Source organism: Budorcas taxicolor, chromosome 16, assembly GCF_023091745.1.
Source record: "Budorcas taxicolor isolate Tak-1 chromosome 16, Takin1.1, whole genome shotgun sequence".
NCBI lineage: Eukaryota > Metazoa > Chordata > Mammalia > Artiodactyla > Bovidae > Budorcas > Budorcas taxicolor.
The window spans coordinates 58,701,532-58,727,973 of record NC_068925.1 but is presented as its reverse complement, the minus strand read 5'-3'; the positions used below and the strand labels follow the sequence as shown (position 1 = coordinate 58,727,973).

General features: G+C 40.6%; 1 protein-coding gene across 1 annotated transcript in view; it reads right to left on the bottom strand.

Annotated features, from left to right (window-relative positions):
* PAPPA2 (pappalysin 2) overlaps positions 1 to 26,442 on the bottom strand; it is a 309,041-nt gene that overhangs the window by 173,005 nt on the left and 109,594 nt on the right. Inside the window, exon 3 of the mRNA XM_052654064.1 lies at positions 16,061 to 16,206. Coding sequence (XP_052510024.1) covers positions 16,061 to 16,206 — 146 coding nt within the window. The remainder of the gene's footprint in view (positions 1 to 16,060; positions 16,207 to 26,442) is intronic.

Genomic DNA, 26,442 nt, shown 5'->3' with positions numbered 1-26,442 from the left:
ACAAGCGCCCAGTCTCTTCAGAGACAATATATCGGCATTCAAAACTGATTTGCAGTGGCCTAAAATTAGTGATTGTAAGAGGAAAGGGAATTTTAAGGGATTGGGAAAGTAAGCTAAATGCTTTAGAGACCTTACTGGTAGGTCAGATTTGTACAAGGCACCTTTTTTCTGTAGTGTCAATCCTTCTCCTTATCACTTCTCTAATTTAAAAAATTTAATTATCATTTCCTGTATCAAAACCACTGTTCATGTTTGTCTTTCCTCATCTGGGAGGATAAAAATGAAACACAGCTGATCGATAAATCTGGTGGCAGATTGGGAGGGATGGGATTTCTTCTACAATAGAATTCCTTCTGTTGTGTTCTCTGCTGTCACCTGCCACATTGAAACAAGGAGTAGAAAGACATATCAATATTTGTTTTAACCATACCTTGGTCCCTCAGTCTTCACTTTAAGACACTATCAGACTTCCTCTACTCTCATTTACCTTCCAGTCCCTGTCCCACAAAGGGCTTCTAGGAACCGATGAGCAGAACAGGAGTATCTATGCCGCGGAGACTTTCAGCAACATTTTGTAAATACTAGCATTTCACCCAAGTGGTTCCTGGGCTCCCTCGCTCTTACCCTACTGCCAGCCTCTCTTGCGTTCATTTATTAACTTGATAGGAGGCATATGAAAGAGCGAAAAGCAAGGAAAGAAGCAGTCCTTTTCTGGCCGTGAGATTCCCAAAGCCTCTGCCACTGAAACACTGAGAGGACGCTATGGTTTAGTGAGCATGGCGGATAAATGCAGGAAAGCAAGCCTCGCCTCACATTACCAACGCCACCACCATCCTCTTAGCCTCGGAAAGATTCTCTTAAGCTGGAGGAAGAAAGAAGAGAGAAAAAGGACAGAATGGGAATGTACAGATGATGGTGGGTCCAGATAAAACAGACTGTAGTCCATCTTTTGAGACCCCAATAAAGGGATAAAGATTCAAAATATGTGCATATGATCTGGAGGGGTCTTGCCTCATTCCAGTGGTGGGTTCCTGATTAAGGAACCTGGTTCTAAAGAAGCATAGCTGCCCAGTGATGCTAAGAGGGAAGGGTAACAGAGGGCCTTCCAGAGAATCCCTGAAGGTGGAGGATTCTGTGATGGGAATAAGGGTCATTTCAGATGATCAGCATCACCTGATACTAAGGATAAAATGAACCTTCCCTCTGTGACCTTGGCATTTATAAGCCAGATCTGCAGTTAGATACAGTCCCAAGCAAAGGAAATTATGTTGAGAGTAAATTTCTACTACCCAGCAACAGAGAGGCTCAAAATAGAAATAAAATTCAATTATATAAGAATAAATAAAGATTACATTTCTTACATATCTGAATGTGGTACTAGAACTCGAACTCAATACATACCAGTACCACTGACTTATACACAGAACACAATACGAAAGAGGCTCCCTGGATTTAGCAAGTGATGGCCACGTGTGGCACAGCTGTTGCTTAATGGACTGGCGGGGAGCACAGATGCCTTCTTAGAAGACCTTTCAGCTTTGATTATAAGAGACGAACTAAAACAATAAGACAGGGCTGTTGTGTGGTCTGGAGGACAGTGCAGAGGAAGAAAAGTGAGAAAAGTTGCTGATTAAAAGATGAAATCTCAGTAGCAGACAGCCAAGTTCCCAAAGTGAGGCTGTATTCCCAAGTTCCAACTTTTCCCCGCTTCAGCACAAGACCGCCAGAGTGGCATGTGGGAAGGAAATGATTCCCAAAGTCACTTCTGTCTAAAAAAAAACCTCTGGCGGCTTGAGGAAAAGGACATGAGTTGAAATGACTTTAAAACTGTTCTGTAAAACTTTTAGGGCTGAATGTTATATGCCCATAAAACAAGGAAGTTGAGAGCTGGGCTGCAGGTGCCTTGTGATTACTTCCAGTTACTGGCTGAAACACACTCCTCCAAACACACTCTCTGCAAATACGGAACAAAGCCATCAGGATGTGTGTGGGTCCAAGCAAGGAGCACTTGTGGGCAGGGCAAGGGAGGAAAGTGGCGGAGGTGGACTGACAGACAAAGGGAGAGAAAGAAATGGAAAATAGTTTAAAAAGCCACTAGCACTTACAAAATGAAGCAAATTTTTAACAGGACCAATCCAGGCATCATTCATCTCCAAGCCCTGTACTGGCTTCTTGGTTTTACCGCCTGTGGTCTCATGAGAAAGAAGTCCTTGTTCTGGGCAAGACCGAACTAAGAGTAGAGTGTGTCGAGGGTAAAGATTTTGCCAAGCTTGATGTTGTTTCTTGTCTCCTTTTACACTCTTTCAGCCATTTCTACCCCCCAACTCTCAAGCACTTCAGGCTTTCTAACCACTCCCATACCATGGGAGAGAAGTAATTTGATTAATGAAAACTGGAGATGTTATTACTGAGGCTTTGGAGACCTATGATGTAATTGTTTCTTTGCTATTGGATGAGGGTGGTGCTTCACACACACACACACACAAACACACACACACACACACACAACCTCATGCCTCATGCCAAAATCTTAGGCACTACAGAGTATGAATGGGAAAGATATTTTCTATAATTGATGTATCAATTCAGCCTTTATTATGCATCTATACAGTGTCAGGTCCTGTTCTAGGGCTTCCCTGGTAACTCAGCAGTAAAGAATCTGCCTTGCCAATGTGGGAAACACAGGTTCAGTCCCTGGGTAGGGAAGATTCCCTGGAGGAGGAAATGGCAACTCACTCCAGTATTCTTGCCTGGGAAATCCCATAGACAAAGGAGCCTTGTGGGCTATATTGCACGGGACTGCAAAAGAATGGGGCATGACTTAGTGACCAACAACACTGGAAACAAAGGATTCAGTGATTACTAGGATATGTTCTAGTAGAGGAGATCTTTCAAGGTATCACATATAAAGGTGATTGTTTATTAATACTCCACCTACTCACGAACGCATAAAACTATCTTTGCATGCATACATGCTAAGTCACTTCAGTCGTGTCCAACTCTGTGCGACCCTATGGACTGCAGCCTGCCAGGCTCCTCTTTCCATGGGATTTTCCAGGCAAGAATACTGGAGTGGGTTGCCATGCCCTCCTCAAACCTGTCTTTTGTTATTCAGTTGCTCGGTCATGTTGTACTTTTTGTGATCCCATGGACTGCAGCACACCAGGCTTCCCTGTTCTTCATCAACTCCCAGAGCTTATTCAAATTCATGTCCATTGAGTCGGTGATGCCATTCAATCATCTCACACTCCGTCCCTTTCTCCTCCTGCCTTCAGTCTTTTCCAGTATCAGATTATTTTTCAATGAGTTGGCTCTTTGTATCAGGTGCCCAAACTGTTGGAGCTTCAGCTTCAGCCCTTCCAATGAATATTCAGGATTTATTTCTTTTAGGATTGGCTGGTTTGATCTCCTTGCAGTCCAAGGGACTCTCAAAAGTCTTCTCCCACACCACAGTTCAAAAGCATCAATTCTTCAGCACTCAGCTTTCTTTATAGTCCAACTCTCACATCTATACATGACTACTGGAAAAACCATAGCTTTGACTATATAGACCTTTGTCAGTGAAGTAATCTCTCTGTTTTTCAGTACACTGTCTAGGTTTGTCATAGCTTTTCTTCCAAGGAGAAAGTGTCTTTTAATTGCTTGGCTCCAGTCACCATCTGCAGTCATTTTGGAGCCCAAGAAAAAAAGTCTGTCTGTCACTGTTTCCATCATTTCCCCATCTATTTGCCATGAAGTTATGGGACTGGATTTGCCAAGATCTTAATTTTTTGAATGTTGAGCTTTAAGCCAGCTTTTTCACTCTCCTCTTTCACCTTCATCAAGAGGCTCTTTAGTTCCTCTTCTCTTTCTGCCATAAGAGTGGTGTCTTCTGCATGTCTGAGGTTATTGATATTTCTCCTGGCAATCTTGATTCCAGGTTGTGCTTTATTCAGCTCGGCGTTTTGCATGATGTACTCTGCATATCAGTTAAATAAGCAGGTTGACAATATACAGCCTTGATGCACTCCTTTCCCAATTTTGAATCAGTCAGTTGTTTCATGTCCAGTTCTAACTGCTGCTTCTTGACCTGCACACAGGTTTCTCAGAAGAAAGGTAAGGTGGTTTGGCATTCCCATTTCTTTAAGAATTTTCCACAGTTTGTTGTGATCCACACAGTCAAAGGCTTTAGTGTAGTCAATGAAGCAGAAGTAAATGTTTCTCTGGAATTCTCTTGTTTTTCCTAAAATCCAACAGATGTTGACAATTTGACCTCTGGTTCCTTTGCATTTTCTAAATCCAGTTTGAACTTCTGGAAGTTCTCAGTTCACATACTGTTGAAGCTTACCTTGGAGAATTTGGGGCATTACTTTGCTAGTGCATGAAATGAGTGCAATTGTGTGGTAGTTTGAACTTTCTTTGGCATTGTCTTTCTTTGGGATTGGAATGAAAACTGACCTTTTCCAGTCCTGTGGCCACTGCTGAGTTTTAGAGATTTGATGGCATATTGAGTGCAGCACTTTAACAGCATCATCTTTTAGGATTTGAAATAGCTCAACTGGAATTCCATCACCTCCACTAGCTTTGTTTGTAGTGTTGCTTCCTAAGGCCCCCTTGACTTCAAGCTCAGGATGTCTAGCTTTAGGTGAGCAATCACATCACTGTGGTTATCTGGGAGATTATGATCTTTTTTGTACAGCTTTTCTGTGTATTCCTGCCACTTCTTCAAACCTATCTTTGGGCCACCCCAATTTTAGGACATGTAGTTCATCAATTCAGTTCAGTTCAGTCGCTCAGTCATTTCCAACTCTTTGCGACCCCATGAATCACAGCACGCCAGGCTTCCCTGTCCAGCACCAACTCCCGGAGTTCACTCAGACTCACATCCATTGACTCAGTGATGCCATCCAGCCGTCTCATCCTCTGTCATCCTCTTCTCCTCCTGCCCCCAATCCCTCCCAGCATCAGAGTCTTTTCCAATGAGTCAACTCTTTGCATGAGGTGGCCAAAGTACTGGAGTTTCAGCTTTAGCATCATTCTTCCAAAGAAATCCCAGGGCTGATCTCCTTCAGAATGGATTGGTTGGATCTCCTTGCAGTCCAAGGGACTCTCAAGAGTCTTCTCCAACACCACAGTTCAAAAGCATCAATTCTTCAGTGCTCAGCATTCTTCACAGTCCAACTCTCACATCCATACATGACCACAGGAAAAACCATAGCCTTGACTAGATGGACCTTTGTTGGCAAAGTAATGTCTCTGTTTTTCAATATGCTGTCTAGGTTGGTCATAACTTTTCTTGCAAGGAGTAAGCATCTTTTAATTTCATGGCTGCAGTCACCATCTGCAGTGATTTTGGAGCCCCCCCCAAAATAAAGTCTGACACTGTTTCCACTGTTTCCCCATCTATTTCCCATGAAGTGATGGGACCAGATGCCATGATCTGCGTTTTCTGAATGTTGAGCTTTAAGCCAACTTTTTCACTCTCCTCTTTCACTTTCATCAAGAGGCTTTTTAGTTCCTCTTCACTTTCTGCCATAAGGGTGGGGTCATCGAGCAGAGGATAAGTTTTTCAGGGTTTCAATGTCTAAGAGTGCCCACTATGTTTGAAACCCCAAGCAACCTAAAGTAACACCATTTACAGAATGTCATCTTCTGATAATTAAATAATCTGCCGAAGCAGCCAGTGGGTAATGACCAGTAAAAGCCCTTATCCTGTTCATGCCCTGTAGCTTTTCTCATTAATGATTCTGTAAGTCCTCATATGAACATGGTGTGCTCCAGTTTACATGTCTTGTTTACTTCTCATCTCAGATAAGAATCACTCCATTTTGGCATAGTGAAGAGGAAACAGTGGAGAGGAATGAAGTTGCTTTGCTCTAGCCCCATCATTTAGCGGTTTGTTGTACCAGGGTGCCCCTCTTCACCTCCTGCAGACTCCTCGACTCCTCCCACTCTGGTTCCTCCATCCACACTCCACAGAGACAATCGGGCTGAGAGGACCAAAGACTTCCCACTTGCCAAACCCATGGCTATTTCTCACTCACATTGTGCATGAATGTGTCACAACTGATGTCAGAGTCCAATCTCAGTGTCAACTTTTTGGTTAGGAGGAAGTTGAGCTTTGTCTTGGGGGGGATGGGGATCCCCTATGAAAATTCTAGGTGAGGGAAATTAATATCTTCTGTGAGCTCACATCTGCTGCTTCCAATTTATATCCCCTGTGAGCTCACATCTGCTGCTTCCGTCTTCCCCTACCCAGCCATGCAGCTCCTGCTTTGCCTTCCACCAGATATATGCCACACCCACGCCACCTCTGTGGCAGCTCCTCTCTTCCAGTCCATCTGGCCCTCCCTGTGATAACCACAGACCCTGACTAGGTACTTCCCACCACCCCCAAACTGCCAACAATCACTTATTCTTTCCTTCTGTGACTCACAGGAGCCTACTTTTGCTTCTTCTAACTTTTCTGGGTTTGTTTTTTTTTTTTTCCTATTGTAGAATAATGGCTTTACCAACTCAATGGACATGAGTCTGAGCAAACTCCAGGAGATAATGAAGGACAGTGAAGCCTGGCAGGCTGCAGTCCATGGGGTTGCAAAGAATCAGACATGAATTAGCAACTGAAGAACAACAATTGCCTTACAAAGCTGTGCTGATTCCTGCTGTATAACAACATGAATCAGCTAAAACTAAATATATATATATATGCACGTGTGTGTGCTAAGCCACTTCAGTCACCATGTCCAACTCTTTGCAGCCCTATGGACTACAGTCCACCAGGCTCCTCTGTCCATGGAATTCTCAGGCAAGAATATGGGAGTGGGTTGCCATGCCCTCCTCCAGAGATCTTCTGGACCCAGGAATTGAACCCATGTCTCTTGTGGCTCCTGTATTACAAGCAGATTATTTACCACTGAGCTACTAGGGAAGCATATATATATATATTCCCTCCCTCATGAGCCTCCCTCCCACCCCATCCCCTATCCCTGCCTTCTGGGTGATCACAGAGGGCCAGTCGGGGCTCCTGTGTTATAGAGCAGCTTCCTTGGGCTCCATGTGTTATATGTTTTAGCTATCCACTTTACACATTAGGTAGGTGTATATGGTCAGGCTACCTTCTCATTGAGGCCCACCCTATCCTTCCCCTAAGCAACCTAGATGTCCACTGACAGATGAATGGATAAAGAAATTGTGGTACATATATACAAAGGAATATTAGTCAGCCAAAAAACAGAAAGAACGGGAGTCAGTTGAACTAAGGTGAATTAACCTAGAGCCTGTTATACAGAGTAAAGTGAGAAGGAGAAAAATAAATATTGCATATTATACATATATATATGGAATCTCTTTGCTTCTTATATGTTGCTTTGCCTCTGCAAATAGTTTGACCCTTAAAACACATTGCTTACTTTTTTACAAAGGAGCGAACGTCTTTCTAGGGCACTCCAGTTCTCTAGGATGGAGATGAGGTAGGTGAGAAGCTAAGGGCACAACCAAGAATGTCAGCCACAGACATATGGTATTTGGAACTTCTATTGCTGTTGCTGCTACTACTAGTACCAGTGGAGCTAATATTTACTGAAGCCCTACTATGCACCAAGTATTTTTAAAATTAATTAATTCATTTATTTGGCTGTGCTATGTCTTAGTTGCACCATGTGGGATCTAGTTCCCTGACCAGGGATTGAACCTGGGCCCCTTGCACTGGGAATGCAGAGCCTTAGCCACTGGACCACCAGGGAAGTCCATGTGCCAGGCACTCTTCCTTTATTCCCATTTTATATATTAGGTGACTTGCTCAACATAGATTCCTTCCTATCTTTTGGAAGCCATAGCCCAGTCTATCACTCAAAGATGTTTTTTCCTACAAGGCTCGTATGACCTGGACTCCTTAGAAGATCCTATATGTCTAAAGCCCCATTGTAAGCCAGGCTCAAGTTCCCTCCCACACAGTTCTCAGGTCCCATGCATTGGCGCATGTTGCTTGTGATCTGATCAGTATTTCTGAATGTTCTTGGCTGTACAACATTCCCTAGGACAATTAGAAAGATGGTTGGCCCAGAACACTCTGAAGTGTTCAACTTCCATGCCAGAGAGTGACTGACTGTTCTTTCTAACCTAGCCAAGATGCCCTTGTACTTACTTCATCTTTCTGAAGCAGGCATATTTGTGGGCCACAAGGGACTCTCTCAGATCCCTCTTTCCTTTGGTGTCTGGTACACTTCTGAATCCTGCTCCTCCTCTGCTTTTGTGGAAATCCTTTGCATGGTCAAATTGGTAGAGACCCCAAATTTAACACCTCCAAAATCAAACTGCCTCGCTCTTTGCTCCTCTTTTTTTCTATATTTTCTATATTTCTACCTTGGCACCACCATCCACTCAGTCAAACACAACTCTATTTCCCTCGTGTACTTATTTATGTGGATAAAGTCTCTCAGCACTTAGAGTTAAAAAAGAAAAAAAAGAAGCAACATAACTGATGCTAAATCCTGTCTTATTATAGCAGTAATCACTTTTCATTCACTAACACAAGAACTAATCTGGGAGAGAAAAGCCATTCTCAACTCATTAAATGTGCATTTTCCACTTTGCTTACTAGTCATCAATCAACATTTTAAAGTATTGTTTTGATCAATTTTGGACAAGGAAACATTTCAAAAGCTAACTCAATTGAGAAGAAATTTTTCACTCATTATAACTTATGATCAGTATCAACATTAATATCCTGTTTTTGATATTGTATTATAGTTTTGCAAGATGCTTCCCTTGAAGAAAAATGGGTAAAGGATCTGCGGAATCTCTTTGTACTATTTCTTACAACCACATGTGAATATACAATTATCTCAAAATAAAAACTTTAATTAAAAGATATCACAAAAGAGGCGTTTTACTTAAAATCTGTTTTTAGAAGATAAATAGGTGACTTACTAAACCCACTCTAGTATTCTTGCCTGGCAAATCCCATGGATGGAGGAGCCTAGTGGGCTACAGTCCATGGGGTCACAAAGAGTCAGACATGATTGAGCAACTTCACTTTCACTTTCTTTCATTGTTACATTAAGTGCAAAGTTCTGTGTGTGTGTGTGTGTGTGTGTGTGTGTGTGAGTGCACGGGCACGCACACTCAATCACTTCAGTCATGTCCAACTCTTTGCAGCCTCATGGACAGTCACCCTCCAGGCTCCTCTGTTCCTAAGATTCTCCGGGCAAGAATACTGGAGTGGGTTGCCATTCCCTCCTCCAGGGATCTTCCCAACCCAGGGATCGAACCTGCATTTCTTATGTCTCCTGCATTGCAGGCAGATTCTTTACTGTTGAGACACCGGGGAAGCCCACAAAGTTCTATAGGAGCAATGAAATGGAAACACAAATCCAAAGAGAAAAAAGCAGTAATGAGTAATTTCTCAGTGTTAAAAAAGTGCATGGCCATACATTTTTAAATGAATGATAGTAATTATCAAATTGTTATGTTAGTGAGGATACGTTTAGAAGAGGAGATTTAAAAAGCATTTTTAAATGTCAATAATTTAAATAATATACCAGAGGTAATATTCTTTGCTACAATTTAAACTTATGGCTACATTTTTAGTTGTTACTTTTTAAATCTATGAAGGGGTAAAGGGGTTTTTCAAGTCTTTTAGGAGTTACAAGAAAGCAAAAATGAGTTTGAAGAGCTCTGTTCTAGCGATTCCAAGGACATTCCATTTCTAAGCAAGTCTAGGTTTTTAACAGTCTAAACGTTGGCATCTACCTTTCGTTTCGCTCTGGAATGCCCTGTCATTGTCTGCGACACAAACTTCTGCTTATCTTTTAACTCTCTCTGCAAGCCTCAGCCCCTCAGCACGCTCTCCCCTTCTTCTCTGATATTTTCAGCATAACCAAGCACTTCTTGTCATGTTCCTACTTGCCCTCGTGCATGGCAGCATCACACAGTATTACTCTAAGTTTGTGTTTGCCTGCCTGTCTCCCAGTTTTGCTGTGCATATCTCTACGGTGAACCTCTTCTAATTATTCTATCTTTGACAATGCCATGAAATGAGTTCAATTCAATTTTCCAGTAGTCATGTGTGGACATGAGAGTTGGACTATAAAGAAGGCTGAGCATTGAAGAACTGATGCTTTCAAACTGTGGTGTTGCAGAAGACTCCTGAGAGTCCCTTGGACAGTAAAGAGATTAAACCAGTCAATTCTAAAAGAAATCAACCCTGAACATTTGTTGGAAGGACTGATGCTGAAGCTGAAGCCCCAATACTTTGGCCACCAGATGCGAAAAGCAAACTTATTGGAAAAGACCCTGAAGCTGGGAAAGATTGAAGACAGGAGAAGAAGGGACAGCAGAGGATGCGATGGTTGAAGGGCATCAGTGACTCAATGGACATGAATTTGAGCAAACTCCAGGAAATAGTGAAGGACAGGGAAGCCTGGCATGCTGCAGTTCATGGGGTCGTGAAGAGTTGGACTTGGCGACTGAACAACAATAACAAGCACTAACTTAAGACTTCTGCCTTTGAAAACATGTTTTCAGTTAAAGTGCTGCATGCTAAAGGTAAAGATATACAAACCACTGAGCTCAAGGGGATCTCACTTATTCATTTACTTATTAAAAAAATTCTGCCCTGCATTACCACAGCATCGAAAGTACAAAATCATGCTAAGGTCAGAAATGGGTTGACCACAGATTACCTTAGTTTTTCCACATAGTGACTTAAGCCATTTGTAGTCAGAAATTGGCCTCAATCTTCCAACTTTCAGACTAGTGCACTTATCTGCCAGGTCACTCAAGTGACCCTCAAAATACAGAGTCTCGAATGTTGACACAGATAATCTTATCTTGAGTTTTGTAAAGACTCTGTTTAGAAAATCATAAACGTCTTCCTCTATCATGTTATTTCAGCTGTCTGCACTACTCTACACCTGATTTAGGTCAATATAGTTCCTTTATTCAATATGATTGAACAAGAAAAAGTAAATAAGAACATGAGAAATTTCATATTGAGTCAGACATTTCAGCTGTTCAGTCTAGTCTTCTACTTCTTAAAAACAAATTAGGAAACATGTGGTAGGGAACTAGTTATTCTTAAAAGGTTTAAGAATAAAATTTAAAATCCCTAGCTTCTTTTTCAATTCATTATAAGTCAGTGACGAATGACATAATTTAAATATTTCTTTTTTTCTCTTTTTAAAAAAAAATGTTTATTTTTAATTGAAGGATAATTGCTTTATAATATTGTGTTGGTTTCTGATATACATCAGCATGAATCAGTCATAGGGACACCTGTGTCCCCTCCCTCTTGACACTCCCTCCCACTTCCCACCCCATCCCATCCCTTAGGTTGTTACAAAACCCTAGTCTGAACAACCATATCTTGAAACCATTTAAATTTAATACCTCCATTCATTTATTCACTCATCCCTTCATTCAGTGAGCTTTCAAAGAGCTATATGTGATATGTTCTGTTTATGCATAGGGACTACTGACCTTACTTAGATTTCACCAGTTTCTGCATGCAGTCTGGTGTGTATGTGTGTAGTTCTATGAAATTTTATCACATGTTTGTATACCTTGGTGTACTACCACCACAATCAAGACACTGAAACATTGAATCACCATTAAGATTGCTCCTCTATTATCCTTCACGTCCCCCCTCATGCATACCTCTCTCCTCAATCCTCTACTATTCCTAACCCCTGACAACCACTAGCTTGTTCTCTCCCTCTAGTCTTCTTTTTTAACTTTAAGAATACCACATGAATTTTTGAGAATATTATATAATATTCTCAAGCATGCAACTTGTGAGATTTCTTTCACTCCCCATAACACCCTTGAGATCCATGTAAATTGTTGCATGTATCAATACTCTGTTCTTTTTTATTACTGAGTAGTATCGTTGGCTTCCCAGGTGGCTCAGCGGTAAAGAACCCACCTGCCAAGCAGGAGATGCAGGTTCCATCCCTGGTCAGGAAGATCCCCTGGAGTAGGAAATGGCAACCCACTCCAGTACTCTTGCCTGGAAAATCCCATGGACAGAGGAGCCAGGTGGGCCACAGTCCATGGGGCTGCAGAGTCGGGCACGACTGAGCGAATGAGCACAGCAGGCACATGCGCACCTTCCACTGTATGCGTGTATCACAGTTCGCTTTCAGTTATCACTAAAAAATACTTTTGTCATTTCCAGTTTTGCTCTGTCACAGATAGAGCTACTATGAAGATCAATACACAGGTTTTGGAGTGGACATATATTTTCACTTTTCTGGGATAAACATTCAGTAGTCCAGTTACTGGGTCATGTGGTAAGTGTACATTTAATTTTACAAGAAACTGCCAAAGTATTCTCCAAACTGGCTGTGCCGTGTTACTTTTTCATCAGCAATATATGCAATATTCAGTTCTCTGCATTCTCACTAGCATTTAGTATGGTTATTATTACTTTTTAGGTCTTTTAGTAAGTGGACGGGGGAGCCTGGTGGGCTGCCATCTATGGGGTCACACAGAGTCAGACACAACTGAAGTGTGTCAGCAGCAGCAGCCTCACTGTGGCTTTAATTTGTTTTTCCCTAACAATATTAAATATCTTTTCATGTGCTTACTTTCCATCTGTATATCTTCTTTGCCAAAATGTCTGTGCTTTGGCCCATTTTCTAACTGGAATATATATCTACTCTTGTTTTCAAAGTTCTTTATATATCCTAGACACAAATCCTTTGTGAGATGTATGGTTTGCAAACACTTCTGCCAAGCCTGCCATTGCTTTGTTCATCTTAATAGAGTGTTTCTCAGAGAAAAAGTTTTAATTTTGATTAGGTTCAATTTATCCATTTTCATTTCTATGGACTATGCTTTGGGTGTTATATATAAGTGCTCTTCACCTAACCTTGCCCTGAAGATTTTCTCTTATTTTTTATTTTTGAAGTTATACAGTTTTACTTTTTATAGTTAAACCTATGATCTATTTTGAGCTAATTCTTATATAAGGTATGTATAAGCTGTCTAAAATGAATAAATCAGTAATGTTTCTAGATATGGGTATAGAAGGGGCTTAAATAATTTAATTTAATTTACTTTCTTTTTGTCTTTCACACCATTGTTGTCATGTTTTAACCACATATATTTCAAACCAAAATTTTTTTTTTATTTTTAATATTTTTATTCTTTCTAGTGTGGTTCATTTCTTTTTGTATGTCTCTGTTTCCATTTGGAGTCATTTTCATTCTATTTGGATAGCTTTCTTCAATATTTACTTTACTGTTGGTATTAAATTATCTATTTTTGTCTGAAAATATGTTTAATTTTTCTTTAAAAGATTTTTTGCTGAATATAGAATTATAAATTGGCAATTATTCTTTTAGCATTTTTAAAAAATGCATCAATCTGTTCTTTTCCATAGTTTCTGTTGAAAAATCAGCATGCCAATTTTACTGTTGCTTCTTTTAAAGTAACAAATTTCCTCTGGTTACTTTTGAATATTTTCTCCTTGCCTTTGATTTTCAGCATGTTTGCTATAATGAATTAAGTTGTGATTTTCTTTCTATTTATCCTTCTTAGGGTTTGAAAAACATTTTGAATCTGTAGTTTGATATTTTTTGTAACCTTGCAAAATTCTCAACTTCTATCTCTTTGACATTGTTTCTGCCTCAAAATCTTTCTCTTCTTCTTCTAGAACTCCAATTTACAGTAGGAATTTTTCATCAGGTCTCAAATGGTTCATGTTGTTTTCTATATTTTTACATTACTTTTCCTCTTTGACCTTCAATTTGTATGTGTTCTACAGTTTTCTAAATCTTTTCTCCTGCTCACAAACTAATCTATTAATTTCTTAATTTCAGTTACTATATTTTTGTTCTAAAATTTCCCTTTGATTCACTAATATATATTCTAATTCTCTGAGGACACTCTACAACTTTTTATCTATCTTAAACATATTAATCATAATTATCTTAAGCCAATATTCCATAACTCCAATATGTGGATAATCTGTGAATCTGCATTTATGGAGTGATTGCTTATTTCTTTGTTTAGTTTCCCATCATTTGATCGTGTCTCTTGGCATAACTGGAAATTTTTTTTTTTTTTTTTTACTGATTTCAGGACATTATGCATGAACATTTGTAGAGGTTTTTGATGATATTGTCTTCCTCCAGAGCATATTTAACTTTCTTCTGTTAGGCAGTTAAATATAGGCAGATGCTGCTATGTGGCTGCTAGGTCACTTCAGTCATGTCTGACTCTGTGACTCTATAGACAGTATTCTGCCAGGCTTCTCTTGCCATGGGATCCTCCAGGCAAGATGACCTCCTACAAACAGGTATTTAAGAGTGTTTCAGGCTGAATTTTATGCTTTGTGTAAGCTAGACTATTTATATTTTCCTTCATAGCATGTTTATGAAGAGTATTTCATAGAGTGTCTCAGTTCCTCTCCTTGACAGGATCTCAATTCCATTTTTTTGTCCCCTCCACTGTAAGACTCCTGAAATTACTTTTCAGCTTTTTTATCTAATAGCAGCTATTTTATATCAATACTTATTTTCTTGGTCACTGACTTAGAGAATGCATAGTTCAGAAATCAGAAAATATCTTAAAATTATGAGTAGAATATCACATTTATTTTTTCCATGGTTTCTATTTCTCTGGGAACTTGATCCCTCTAGTCTGGATACCTTAGAGGTTTTGACTTATAGTTTTTGTCTCCCCAGTAGTGAGACTGAAGCATGCTCTGGACTGCTGCTCTCTGATCTGCTTCTATTACTTTTACTGAGAATTGGCAATTTCCCTCAAGGAGAAAAAAACTAAAACTGAGCTATATGTAGAGCTCACGTCAATGCAGCTTTCTTCTAATTGGGGATTGGGTCTCTAAAATCCTCACTGTCTTGGCTGATGTCTGATGTTTTCAAGTAGCTAATTTTTTGGTATTTTGTCCATTTTTTAAAAAATTTAAACGAATTTTGTCAATGGCCTAGTGCCAGAAAAGTTGGAAAATACTCAAGGCTCTGCTCCCAGCTCAACAATTCTTATTAAGGGGTCAAGATTTGTCTCCATAATGGCTAGGCAGATTTTTTTTTTTGAAGGTTTTTTGAACAAGTAGATTCAATTCCTGATGACTGACCTAGGATTCTTAAAAACCATTATTGATAAACCTTGCTGTCATATGTACTGAAAGGTAACATTTGGTGAATCAGATGTGAGCCAATTTGGAGGTATTTCTTAAAGTTTTGTGTGCTCCTCTGTTACCGCTGTTTATCATGAGGATAATTCCAGATACTCAAACTCACTACTAAATGATTTATTGGCATATAACCTTCCAGCTTGCCTCTTACAACCATGAAGACTAGAATGACTCACATTAGTTTTGATTTGGAAAGCACCACTCACCTCACAAATTTCTGACTTATCATATACTGACAACTGAAAATACCAAATTTAATGATAAAAGGAGAGCCCTAAAACGGTATCAGATGACTATAGAGCCAATGAAACCCAAGATAAGCAAAGCATTCAGTTTGGATCACCACAGGTTTAACTTTTTATTATCTCTTCCTTTCTTGAGATATATAGCGCTTCTGGATGCTGACCTAATTCACTACAGGGATTTTTATGTTCTGGTTTCCTCTTGCACGGGAACACTATCTTTTCATCTATTGTCAACCTATTGCTTCTTATTCCTTCCCCAACCTTTTGGACACATCCATGCAAGATGACCAGCAATCTTCTGGCACAGCGATTACTGCAAACCAGATTTCACAGTCTAGCCACCTTTTTGCTTGGTTCCCTTTTGAGATTAATCAAGATATAAAATGGATCTCATCTCATGTCAGCAATTTATTTGCATCTAGATTATTTGGTCTAGAACCTTCTGAATATTTGGTCTAGAACATTCTGAGTATTTGCCACTGTTGCCCCAGTACATCTTACCTGTCTTCATTCAAACATTTTGAAAAATTCTGCTCAAAGCTATTATCAGCCCAAAGAAGCTAACTTATTATGTAAATTTATTTTTCTCTCCATTCCCTCCCCCCCAACTAACTTTCACAGATTCCCTTCCAACCTCCTCATTTCTCCAACTGCAGTTTTCTTCAACTTTACTTACCCAGGTGACTGATGGCTTCCTTGTCCCAAGGCCAGGTGGCAGCACCTGCAAGGTTTTCTCGTACTGAGCTGGCAAAGTAGACATTGAGGAAGTGGGTGCTGTTGAGCTGCAGTGCCTCCTTCAGCTCCTTCACACTCATGTATGCCCTGAGGAACACGTAAGAGAGGAAATGTCACACCGAAGGATCAGTACAAAGGAAAGAACAGAGTCAGATCTAATCAGACTCTGGCTTCCCAACCATCACTGCTTATAGAGGAGAAGGGCAAAGAGGCTGAGACCAGGTATCATGGTGCTCTCAAAAAAGACACTAACACTCATTTAGAATATTTATTCCAAGATAAATAATATCCTACCTTTTTTGGCACCACAATATTTATATGAATACTCAGTATTTGACATCATACTCAGTTCCCCACTTAATGCCTAGATTATCTCTTCAAGATAAACCCAATAATACTTTTAATTCTATGCCCTGAGAATTACTCTCCAGTCCATGGTGAATAAGGCCTTCCAACTCTCAGTCTCTGGTTCTATCACACTGCACGATCGTTACTATAAAAAGATTGATTGAATCTCCATTTCAGCATATGCTTGCTTTGGGCATTCTTAAAAAAAGGTAAATAGTAACCAGGAAACACAAAGTTAAAGAGGAAAAAAAGATGAGTTATAGGAAGGAAAGGATAACATAAAGCTGCTGCAGAAAATATTAGTTTTATATATATTTTTTCTCTTTCTAGTACCTTAATCCATAAACTCTCTAACCCTATTCTGACTATACTCACTGAGTATCTCTATTGGTGGCCTTCAAAGTACTAGGTAATATTATGTTTGTACTTATTTGCAGACTTAAAGGTCTATTAAAAACACATGCCCCGTGGCCCATAAAAAAAGGGGGAAACAAGCATTCGATCTCTTTTAAAGCTCATATATAGTCAAAGACCTTCGTTTTCTTGACATGAGTGAAACTTAAAACTTCACCATGAGCAAACAGAGCCTCATCATTCTCAATGGAGAGCTATTTTAAGAAAGAACGACTAAACCAAAAGTGAGTTGCCCCTTGGATTCACTGGAAATGCCGCTCCAAAAATAGCAATGATCCTATCACATCTTCAACTATGCAGATATCTCTCTCAACATAGTTGAAAATATCCTTTATAGATTGATGCTTTATGCTTACTACTCTGGTAGACAAGCTGCAGATACTGAAATCACTCAACCCCGAAGCCCATGTGAGAACAGCATGACCCTCTTCTCTTGCTTGCTCTGCCTCCCAGCTACACTGTTGATGCCATCTATTTAATCCACATGGAGATATACTGGCAAGGAGTATCCAAGAAATAGAGATCCCAAAGAAGACTGTATTTGTGTTCTTTGGCACAGAACCAAAAAGAGGAAAAAAGAAGCACAAAAAGACTTTGCTTTAAAACCAAAAGTGCTTGGGGGCTTTAAAAGTGAAAGGGGGCTTTAAAATATCCTTTCTTATTGACTTATAATATCTTGGAAAAATAGTTCTCCTCTCCCAAGAAACCATCCAGATTCCATGAAGTGATGTCAGATGTGATCAGAGGGATATTCCTTCTTCTGCTTTCCTGGAGACTCAGTGGTTTTTGAATTGTCGCCTGGTTTTCCACAGACATTAGTCACATTCCCTTTCCTTTTCTCTTTTATTAAAAACAACTACAATTTCCTGTATTGAAAAATCAATGGTTTGGAGCTATGATGACATCAAGTAACTCTTCAACATGGAGATGTTCTAATCGGTCAGATGAAAGAAGAGGCAGGGTGGATAGGAGGAAAGAGATTAGAAAGAAAAGGAAAGGAAAAGAGAAACGATTAGAAAAGAAAGAAGAGGGACCAGTGACTGAGCCTTCACAGAGGCAGGGTACCAAGGAAGAAAAACTGCACCCTCTGTTCCTTTTTGGAGAAGGCAATGGCACCCCACTCCAGTAATTTTGCCTGGAAAATCCCATGGATGGAGGAGCCTGGTAGGCTGCAGTCCATGGGGTTGCTGAGAGTCGGACATGACCGAGCGACTTCACTTTTACTTTCATGCATTGGAGAAGGAAATGGTAACCCACTCCAGTGTTCTTGCCTGGAGAATCCCAGGGACAGGGGAGCCTGGTGGGCTGCCGTCTACGGGGTCGCATAGAGCTGGACACGACTGAAGCGACTTAGCTGCAGCAGCAGCTATCCCTTTTCAGAGAGGTCACCAAAATTAGGAATTGGGAACTTGACAGTTTTCTCTCTTTTCTCCTCCCTCACTTTCCCCAAATCCCCCTGTTCCTGGCATAGTTTACTTGGGCTACCTGTGTGTTCCTGGCTTCCCTGTCTGCCACTTACCAACCTTGGCCACCATCCTTCTGTTCTCCCTCAACCCAGCAGTTCCAATAATTTCCTTTGAGCTAGTCTCCAAAAGGCCTCCTTCTCCACCACCAGCTCATCAGTTGGGTCTACTCATTTCCCTTTTCTTCCTTGCCCATCCCTCTCTCCAGCCATAAATTACTCTTCCAGATGAGAGTGTTTATGTAATGCTGGTGGTGAACTGGACACAGTTGCTCTAACTCCTGCACTCCAAAGAGACATAGGTAGAAGTCAGCAAGTATAAGGGAAAAATACATTTTTAAAAGCTAGAGACAGTAGGAAATGGTCATTAATGAAAACTATAGAGGAGAGTCTTATTTTGTTGGAGACAAACATTTTTGTCCAGATTACTACCTAAACCAAAAAAGGGTAAAAGTGTAGATATCCAAAGGGTGTTCACTTTGCATGTAGACTCCCTCACCTATTATAATACATGTATGCCATTTCAGAATTTAATCTGAGCCAATAACATAAATGTCTTAGTTTGTCCGCTAATACGACCAGAGCCTGGCTCAGACCTACAGTGCAGAGAATGGACATATTCAAAAACTGAAACCTTAACATCTTGCTTCAGAAATAATTTATTAAGAGATATACTTTCATCCAAAATATCTTAATATTCAAAGAAGAAATGACATACATAAGTGTCATAAAATGCATAGGATCATGAACTGACCGGGTCCAATACACATAAATGTCATAAAAAGCATAGGTTCATGAACGGACTAGAACTATGTATGTTATCACAAGAGAGGTGTGTTCAGTCACTCAGTCGTGTTTGACTCTTTGCTACGCCGTGGATTATAGCCAACCAGGCTCCTGTGTCCATGGGATTTCCCAGGCAAGAATACTGGAGTGGGTTGCCAGTTCCTCCTCCAGGGGATCTTCCTGGCCCAGGAATCGACCCTGCATGTCTTGCATCTCTTGCGTTGGCAGGCAGATTCTTTACCACCATGCCACCTAAGAGCCTGAAAAGAGGGATGAGCTGTATTAATCTACTTAATTTCTGCCAAGACCTCCCTTTACTCATCTTCTCCACATTTGATTGACATACTCGCCATGAACTTCTCTCTGAGGGCTCAGACAGAGCAAAGTGAAGTTTAACCTTCATCTTCATAAACAGTATCTCAAGATCAAGCTTTCCTTGAAGCTGACATAGCAAGCTGTTCTGCCATAGCTTGAGTCTATTATTTCTGGTATGCCTCCTGGAAGAACACACACTTGTTTCACTATTTTATCACTGTCACCTACTGATTTGAGATTAAACATTGTCCAGTGTCCAACCCATCACATTTCTTTGTTGGGCTCCACAACTGCTGACCCCTAGCCACACTCTAGTATCTACCCGTCCATGCAAGTCCCAACTCTTGCTTAGTTTCCGACTAGGTAAAAGCAAAAGAATATAACAATAATGCCTCTGGTGTTCTAGTTTAATAGTCAGTCAAACAGCTCCCTTATAAACTGAAAGAAGTAATTCAGGCCAGAAGGAAGAAAAAGATCCTGAGCTGTCTAAAGGAAGTTCAATGAGCATCAAAAATCCTCATGTTAAAAAATGAGACATAAAAAGATGCATGCATGTGTGCCCTAAGGCTGGGACCCAGGGCACTCTTCCCCACAGGCAGAGCGAGCCCCCTCCAGAGGAAGATGCTGCCTGCACTCCACAGGTGGTCAGGCAACCTCCAGGAGAACAAAACCAGATGCCCCCAAGGACCCTCAGCCAATTCCCCTCACAGAAAACAACCTGAGCCGAATCTTGGATATTTGGGTTTGGTTAAATCTAAATCTTTCTGTCATTATTGTCCATCAGTTGGTTCTCAACACAAAATACACAGAGTGATTTCCCTCTGCCACCTTCATCTGCTAGCCACTTTGCCAGTTCTGCTTCTTCCTCTGGGCGAGTATCCCCTTTGACCTGCTCCCCGAATCCTTGGGCTGCTCTCACACCATAAGGCTTACAGGTCCCCAGAGTACTAACTCGTCTTCTCCTAGCTGCTTAGGGCAACTTCAAAACCTTAGTTTTTTCTTCCTCTGTCAAAGCGCTCCTGCTACTGTGCATGTGGCACTCTAATGTGTCACTGTATGCTTTCTATTTTCTTTCATTTTCCCATCCCCCGGCTGTCCCATACTCATCAAAGGCTTCACAGTCTGACTCACAGTCTTTCCCTTTGCCCAGCTCCTAGAGTCACTTGAAGAAATGTCAACACTGATGTGAAACATCCACTGAAAACAGTCTTATTTTTCACTCCCTTACTTCCAAAGACCTTTGCACACCATTCTCAATGTCACCCTTACTCAGATTGATTTTTTATTTCTGATCTAATGTGGATCTTTAGTGGCACTTGTCTAAATTGTTTATGGTTATCTCCTCTTCAAGAATTTCAAAATCTTCACCATTCTTTCTTCCCCCTTCTCCCTCACCAACCTCAATCTCCTCTGACTCTTAGGCAAGTATCCCTCTTTCTTTGATGATAAAATGGAAGCCACTTATCATGAGCTCTATCACTTCCTTGAACAAAGCTAGCGGAGGTGATGGAATTCCAGTTGAGCTATTTCAATTCCTAAAAGATGATGCTGTTAAAGTACTGCACTCAGTATGCCAGAAAATTTGGAAAACTCAGCAGTGGCCACAGGAATGGAAAAGGTAAGTTTTAATTCCAATCCCAAAGAAGGCATTGCCAAAGAATGTTCAAACTATCATACAATTGCACTCATTTCACACACTATCAAAGTAATGCTCAAAATTCTCCAAGTCAGGCTTCCACAGTACGTGAACTGTGAAATTCCAGATGTTCAAGCTGGATTTATGAAAGGCAGAGGAACCAGAGATCAAATTGCCAACATCTGCAGGATCATCAAAATAGCAAGAGAGTTCCAGACAAACATCTACTTTTGCTTTATTGACTATGCCAAAGCCTTTGACTGTGTGGATCACAACCAACTGGAAAATTCTTAAAGAGATGGGAATACCAGACCACCTTACCTGCCTCCTGAGAAATCTATATGCAGGTAAAAAAGCAACAGTAAAAACCGGACTTAGAACAACAGACTGGTTCCAAATAGGAAAAGGAGTACGCCAAGCCTGTATATTGTCACCCTGCTTATTCAAGTTATATGCAGAGTACATCATGTGAAATGTCAGGTTGGATGAAGCACAAGCTGGAATCAAGATTTTGGGGAGAAATATCAATAACCTCAGATTTGCAGATGACACCACTCTTATGGCAGCAATGTACTAATGAGCCTCTTGATGAAAGTGAAAGAGGAGAGTGAAAAAGTTGGCTTAAAGCTCAACATTCAGAAAACTAAGATCATGGCATCCAGTCCCATCACTTCATGGCAAATAGATGGAGAAACAATGGAAACAGTGAGAGACTTTATTTTGGGGGGCTCCAAAATCCTGCAGATGGTGACTGCAATCATTCAATTAAAATACACTTGCTCCTTAGAAGAAAAGCTATGATCAACCTAGACAGCATATTAAAAAGCAGAGACATCACTCTGCCCTCAAAGGTCCATCTAGTCAAAACTATTGTTTTTCCACTAGCCATGTATGGATGTGAGAGTTGAACTATAAAGATAGCTTAGCACCAAAGAATTGATGCTTTTGAACTGTGGTGTTGGAGAAGACTCTCAAGAGTCCCTTAGACTGCAAGGAGATCAAATCAGTCAATCCTAAAGGAACTCAGTCCTGAATAGTCATTGGAAGGGCTGATGCTGAAGCTGAAGCTCCAATACTTTGGCCACTTGATGTATAGAATAGACTCCTAGGAAAAGATCCTGATACTGGGAAAGATTGAAGGCAGCAGTAGAAGGGGATGACAGAGGATGAGATGGTTGGATGGCATCACTGATTCAATGAACATGAGTTTGAGCAAGCTCCAGGAGTTGGTGAAGAACAGGGAAGCCTGGCTTGCTGAAGTTCATGGGGTTGCAAAGAGTCAGACACGACTGAGTGACTGAACTGAACCGATCGCTCCCTCACACACAAACACACTCCAACATTTATTTCTTTACTTATTTTTATTACCTTTCTTCTTGTCCTACAGGATGAGGCTTCTGAAAAAAATCATAGCTCGGAAGAAAGAAGGGTTTTTCCTTTCTAATTCAGGATCTCTTGAAAGGATAATCTCTTCATCTCCCATTTGTTTCTGTCTTTATCACATACCCCCCAATCCCACTGTAACCTGGTTTTCATGAGAACCACTTTCATGTTTATATTGTTAGTTACTTCCTGATTCTTGACGTTCTCTGCTTTTATTGCAGTGTTCTTTCCCAGTTCTTTCCTTGCTTTTGTGATCACAGATTCTCAGTCTCCATTGCGGGTTTCTCTTTCCCTTTTTGATTCTTATAAGTTAGTCTCCTGGGTCATGATTGCAATCCACTCTTTTGTCATTCACCTTGTTCACCACTGGGAAATTTTCTACTCTTGAACTTTGAAGTGCCTATGTATGTGTGTGTGTGTGTATCTGGATGCCCCACAGACATCCTGAAGTCAACATGTCAATGTGATGGGTGTTCTACCTGAGCAGAAACAAATTTCAGACACTGAATTTTAATTCATCTGAAATAGTGGTCTAACTGATGAATCTGTGGATATTTTCCCATGGATATATTTGTAAAAAGGGTTTCAATTTTGGCCAAAGGCAGAAGCAGTATGTGACGGTGTCCACAGGAAAACAAAAAGGCAAGAACAAGGGAAGAACCACCATGACATTCTGTCCATTACTTAATTTTAGAGACTGGATTTTGAGTTCTTTGGTAAGAAACAAAAAGAACTCTTTTCATAAGAAAACTGGTACAACCCAGGATACATAAGCAATACTTTAAGGTCTAATAACAAAATGAAGCACCAATTGAGGATAAGGGACACTCTCTCTATTTCTGGAAAGAATTAAGGGATGTCAGCACCATTCTAACACTTCAGAATTTTACAGCCTTGGGTTGCGTTAGAAGCCAGCTCACTAATAAGGCCAGCTTTTCCCTAGAGAAACAGTGAGGGCAGAGCATCAGCTGGAAATGTTGAGTGTCAGCAGACAAGGTAAATACCATTGCCAGCATGCAACAGCAAACAGCAACAGAACCATAGATGCCAGTGGGCATGGATTTTTACGGCACACCAGTCTGAAGACTCCCAGAAATACTAAAGAGAGGGGCAATGTATGAAGATAAGATTTTATAGTTATACATTTTACTTGTGTGATTTGATTGGTAATAGCAGTGTGACATCATTCGTTCCCAGGGGGCATGTGGACTGGAGGATATTTAGTTTGTCTCTAACACTGAACTCATAGTCTTCTTCCCCACACTAACTTCTCCTCCAGTGCCTCTCTCTGAATTGCTGCCACCTCTATTACCCTCTCTGTGACACAGGAAGAAAAGCCAGGATTCCTCCTCAATACTCCCTTCCCTCACCCTTCACTTCAATGCTGCTGCTGCTGCTAAGTCACTTCAGTTGTGTCTGACTCTGTGCGATCCCATAGATGGCAGCCCACCAGGCTCCCCTGTGCCTAGGATTCTCCAGGCAAGAACATTGGAGTGGGTTGCCATTTCCTTCTCCAATGCATGAAAGTGAAAAGTGAAAGTGAAGTCGCTCAGTCGTGTCTGACCCTCAGCGATCCCATGGACTGCAGCCTTCCAGGCTCCTCCATCCATGGGATTTTCCAGGCAAGAGTACTGGAGTTGGGTGCCATTGCCTCCTCCGAGTTCTCTCAATAACCACCTACTAATGACCCCAGGAAGAAAAGACCTCAAAATGATGATTGTTTCTCTTCTGAATGCCACAAAAGAGCCAAGATATCATCACCTCTCAGACATAACCAACTGGGAGCAACATTTTTTTTTTTCTGAAATTCAAATATGGAGAACTTGGCAAAACTTTTTACACCCAAAATACTAACTCACTTCTGCTAATGCATATGGGAGGGAGTAGTACTACTGGAAATAAAATGGAATTATTCTCCTGAAATGTTTATGTGTTGTAAGAACTTGAGGTTGAAATATGAGTTAATTGGAAATTTAAAGGATGTGAAGTCTAATGTCATAATGTCTTCTGTGCTAGGCAGAATAATGCCCCCAAAGTTGTCCATGTTCTAACCCCTGAAATCTGGCACTGTTACTTTACATGGGAAAGGGGGCTTTGCAGTGATGCTTAGGAGTGCAGTATTTGAGAAGGGGAGACTATTGAGGATTTTCTAAGTGGGTCCAATCCAATTAGATGAGAACATTTCCCATCTGTGATCACAGAAAGAGGTGGCCTTGGAAGCAGAATCAGAGAAATATTACATTGCTGGCTTTGAAGCTGAAGGGAAGGGGATTGCAAGCCAAAGAATGTGGGCAGCCTTTAGAAGCTGGAAAAGGCAAAGAAGTGGTTTCTCCTGCAGATCCTCCAGAAAGATACGCAACCCTAACACCTTGATATTAGCTTGGTGAGACCCATGTCAAACTTCTGACCTACAGGGTTGTAAGGTAATCAATATGAGTCATTTTCAGCCATTAAGCTTGTGATCACTTGTTGCAGCAGGAATAGAAAATGAATATATCTTCTTTCACTTAAATATAATATCTTTGGAAAATAAAATAGCACACAGAGAATGAACCTCTGGCTTCAAAAATGGTTTCAAAGGAAAGAACCTGTCTTAAAAGAAGTTGTGATTGCCTAGATAACTGGCTCAAAAGGCAGAAGAGAGTAAATTCCACCTTTCTAGTTCTTGGCAGTAGTTTATTTACTTGACCCAAGGGAGTCACACCCTGAAATTTATTTGGAAGGGTAGCATAAAAATACCCATATAGCTTATTGGGTCAGAATAAGAAAAACGAAAAGCATGAGGGAAGAAGTACCCAGTAGAACTTAAGAGAAAATGGTCGAACCGAACGTCAGGGGTAGCATGTCAGCACCCCAAGCAGAACATGTGCTTAAGCCAGAATGACTTGGTCTCATGTCCCACCTCTACCACTCACTGGCCATGTGGCACTGACAAGCCGCCTATCATCATTCCTTCTCAGTCTCTTTATCTGTAAAATGAGAATAATGAGAGTATAATCTGTGTATACTTATTAGAAATAAAAATCAGGTAACATATATAAAAATCACACATAAGACATCATCAATAAACATTATATTATTAATAACAATATCTAAGGTCTCAAATGTCTGCATAGCCAGCAACAAAGTTCAAAAATCATAATATAGGAAAGCAAGTATCAGCTTAAAGACTCTATGGGTAGCTAGTCACTTGTTGCAGACAACTATGTCTGAGGACAGGCATACCTGGTTTGACAGAAATGAAGTTAAGTGAAATAGAAGTAACGCTGCTGCTGCTGTTGCTGCTAAGTCACTTCAGTCATGTCCGACTCTGTGTGACCTCACAGACAGCAGCCCACCAGGCTCCCTCGTCCCTGGGATTCTCAGGCAAGAACACTGGAGTCGGTTGCCATCTCCTTTTCCAATGCATTAAAGTGAAAAGTGAAAGTGAAGTCGCTCAGTCGTATCCGACTTTTCGCGACCCCATGGACTGCAGCCCACCAGGCTCCTCCATCCATGGGATTTTCCAGGCAAGGGTACTGGAGTGGGGTGCCACTGCCTTCTCCGAAATAGAAGTAATACCACAGTGCAAAAAGGAAGGAAATGCAACTGGAATAAGACACCTGAAGTAAATCCACGGTGGAAAACATTTAGTGAAAATAAAATAGCAATGAAAATTTTCTAGGCATAAACTACTGCTGGGCATGGTCAGGCAAAGGATAGTTTTGATACATTCCAAAGGCAGTTTCTAAAACTGACACAGAATAAAAATACAATGATGATCCAGAACTTCAGGTGAGAAAGTTTCTGCCCGAAGACAGGTGCTGCTAATAGCAATGGCAGAACTTCTGATAAATACTTTTTATGACTTGCTAGTAATATCTCTCAAAAACGTTCAAGAAAAAAGCAGAGTTATGATAATTTATTTTAATTCATATTAATAAGAAAGAACTAGATGGTGACATGAAATAGAGTTCTTTCAATTAAAGATATTCTATTT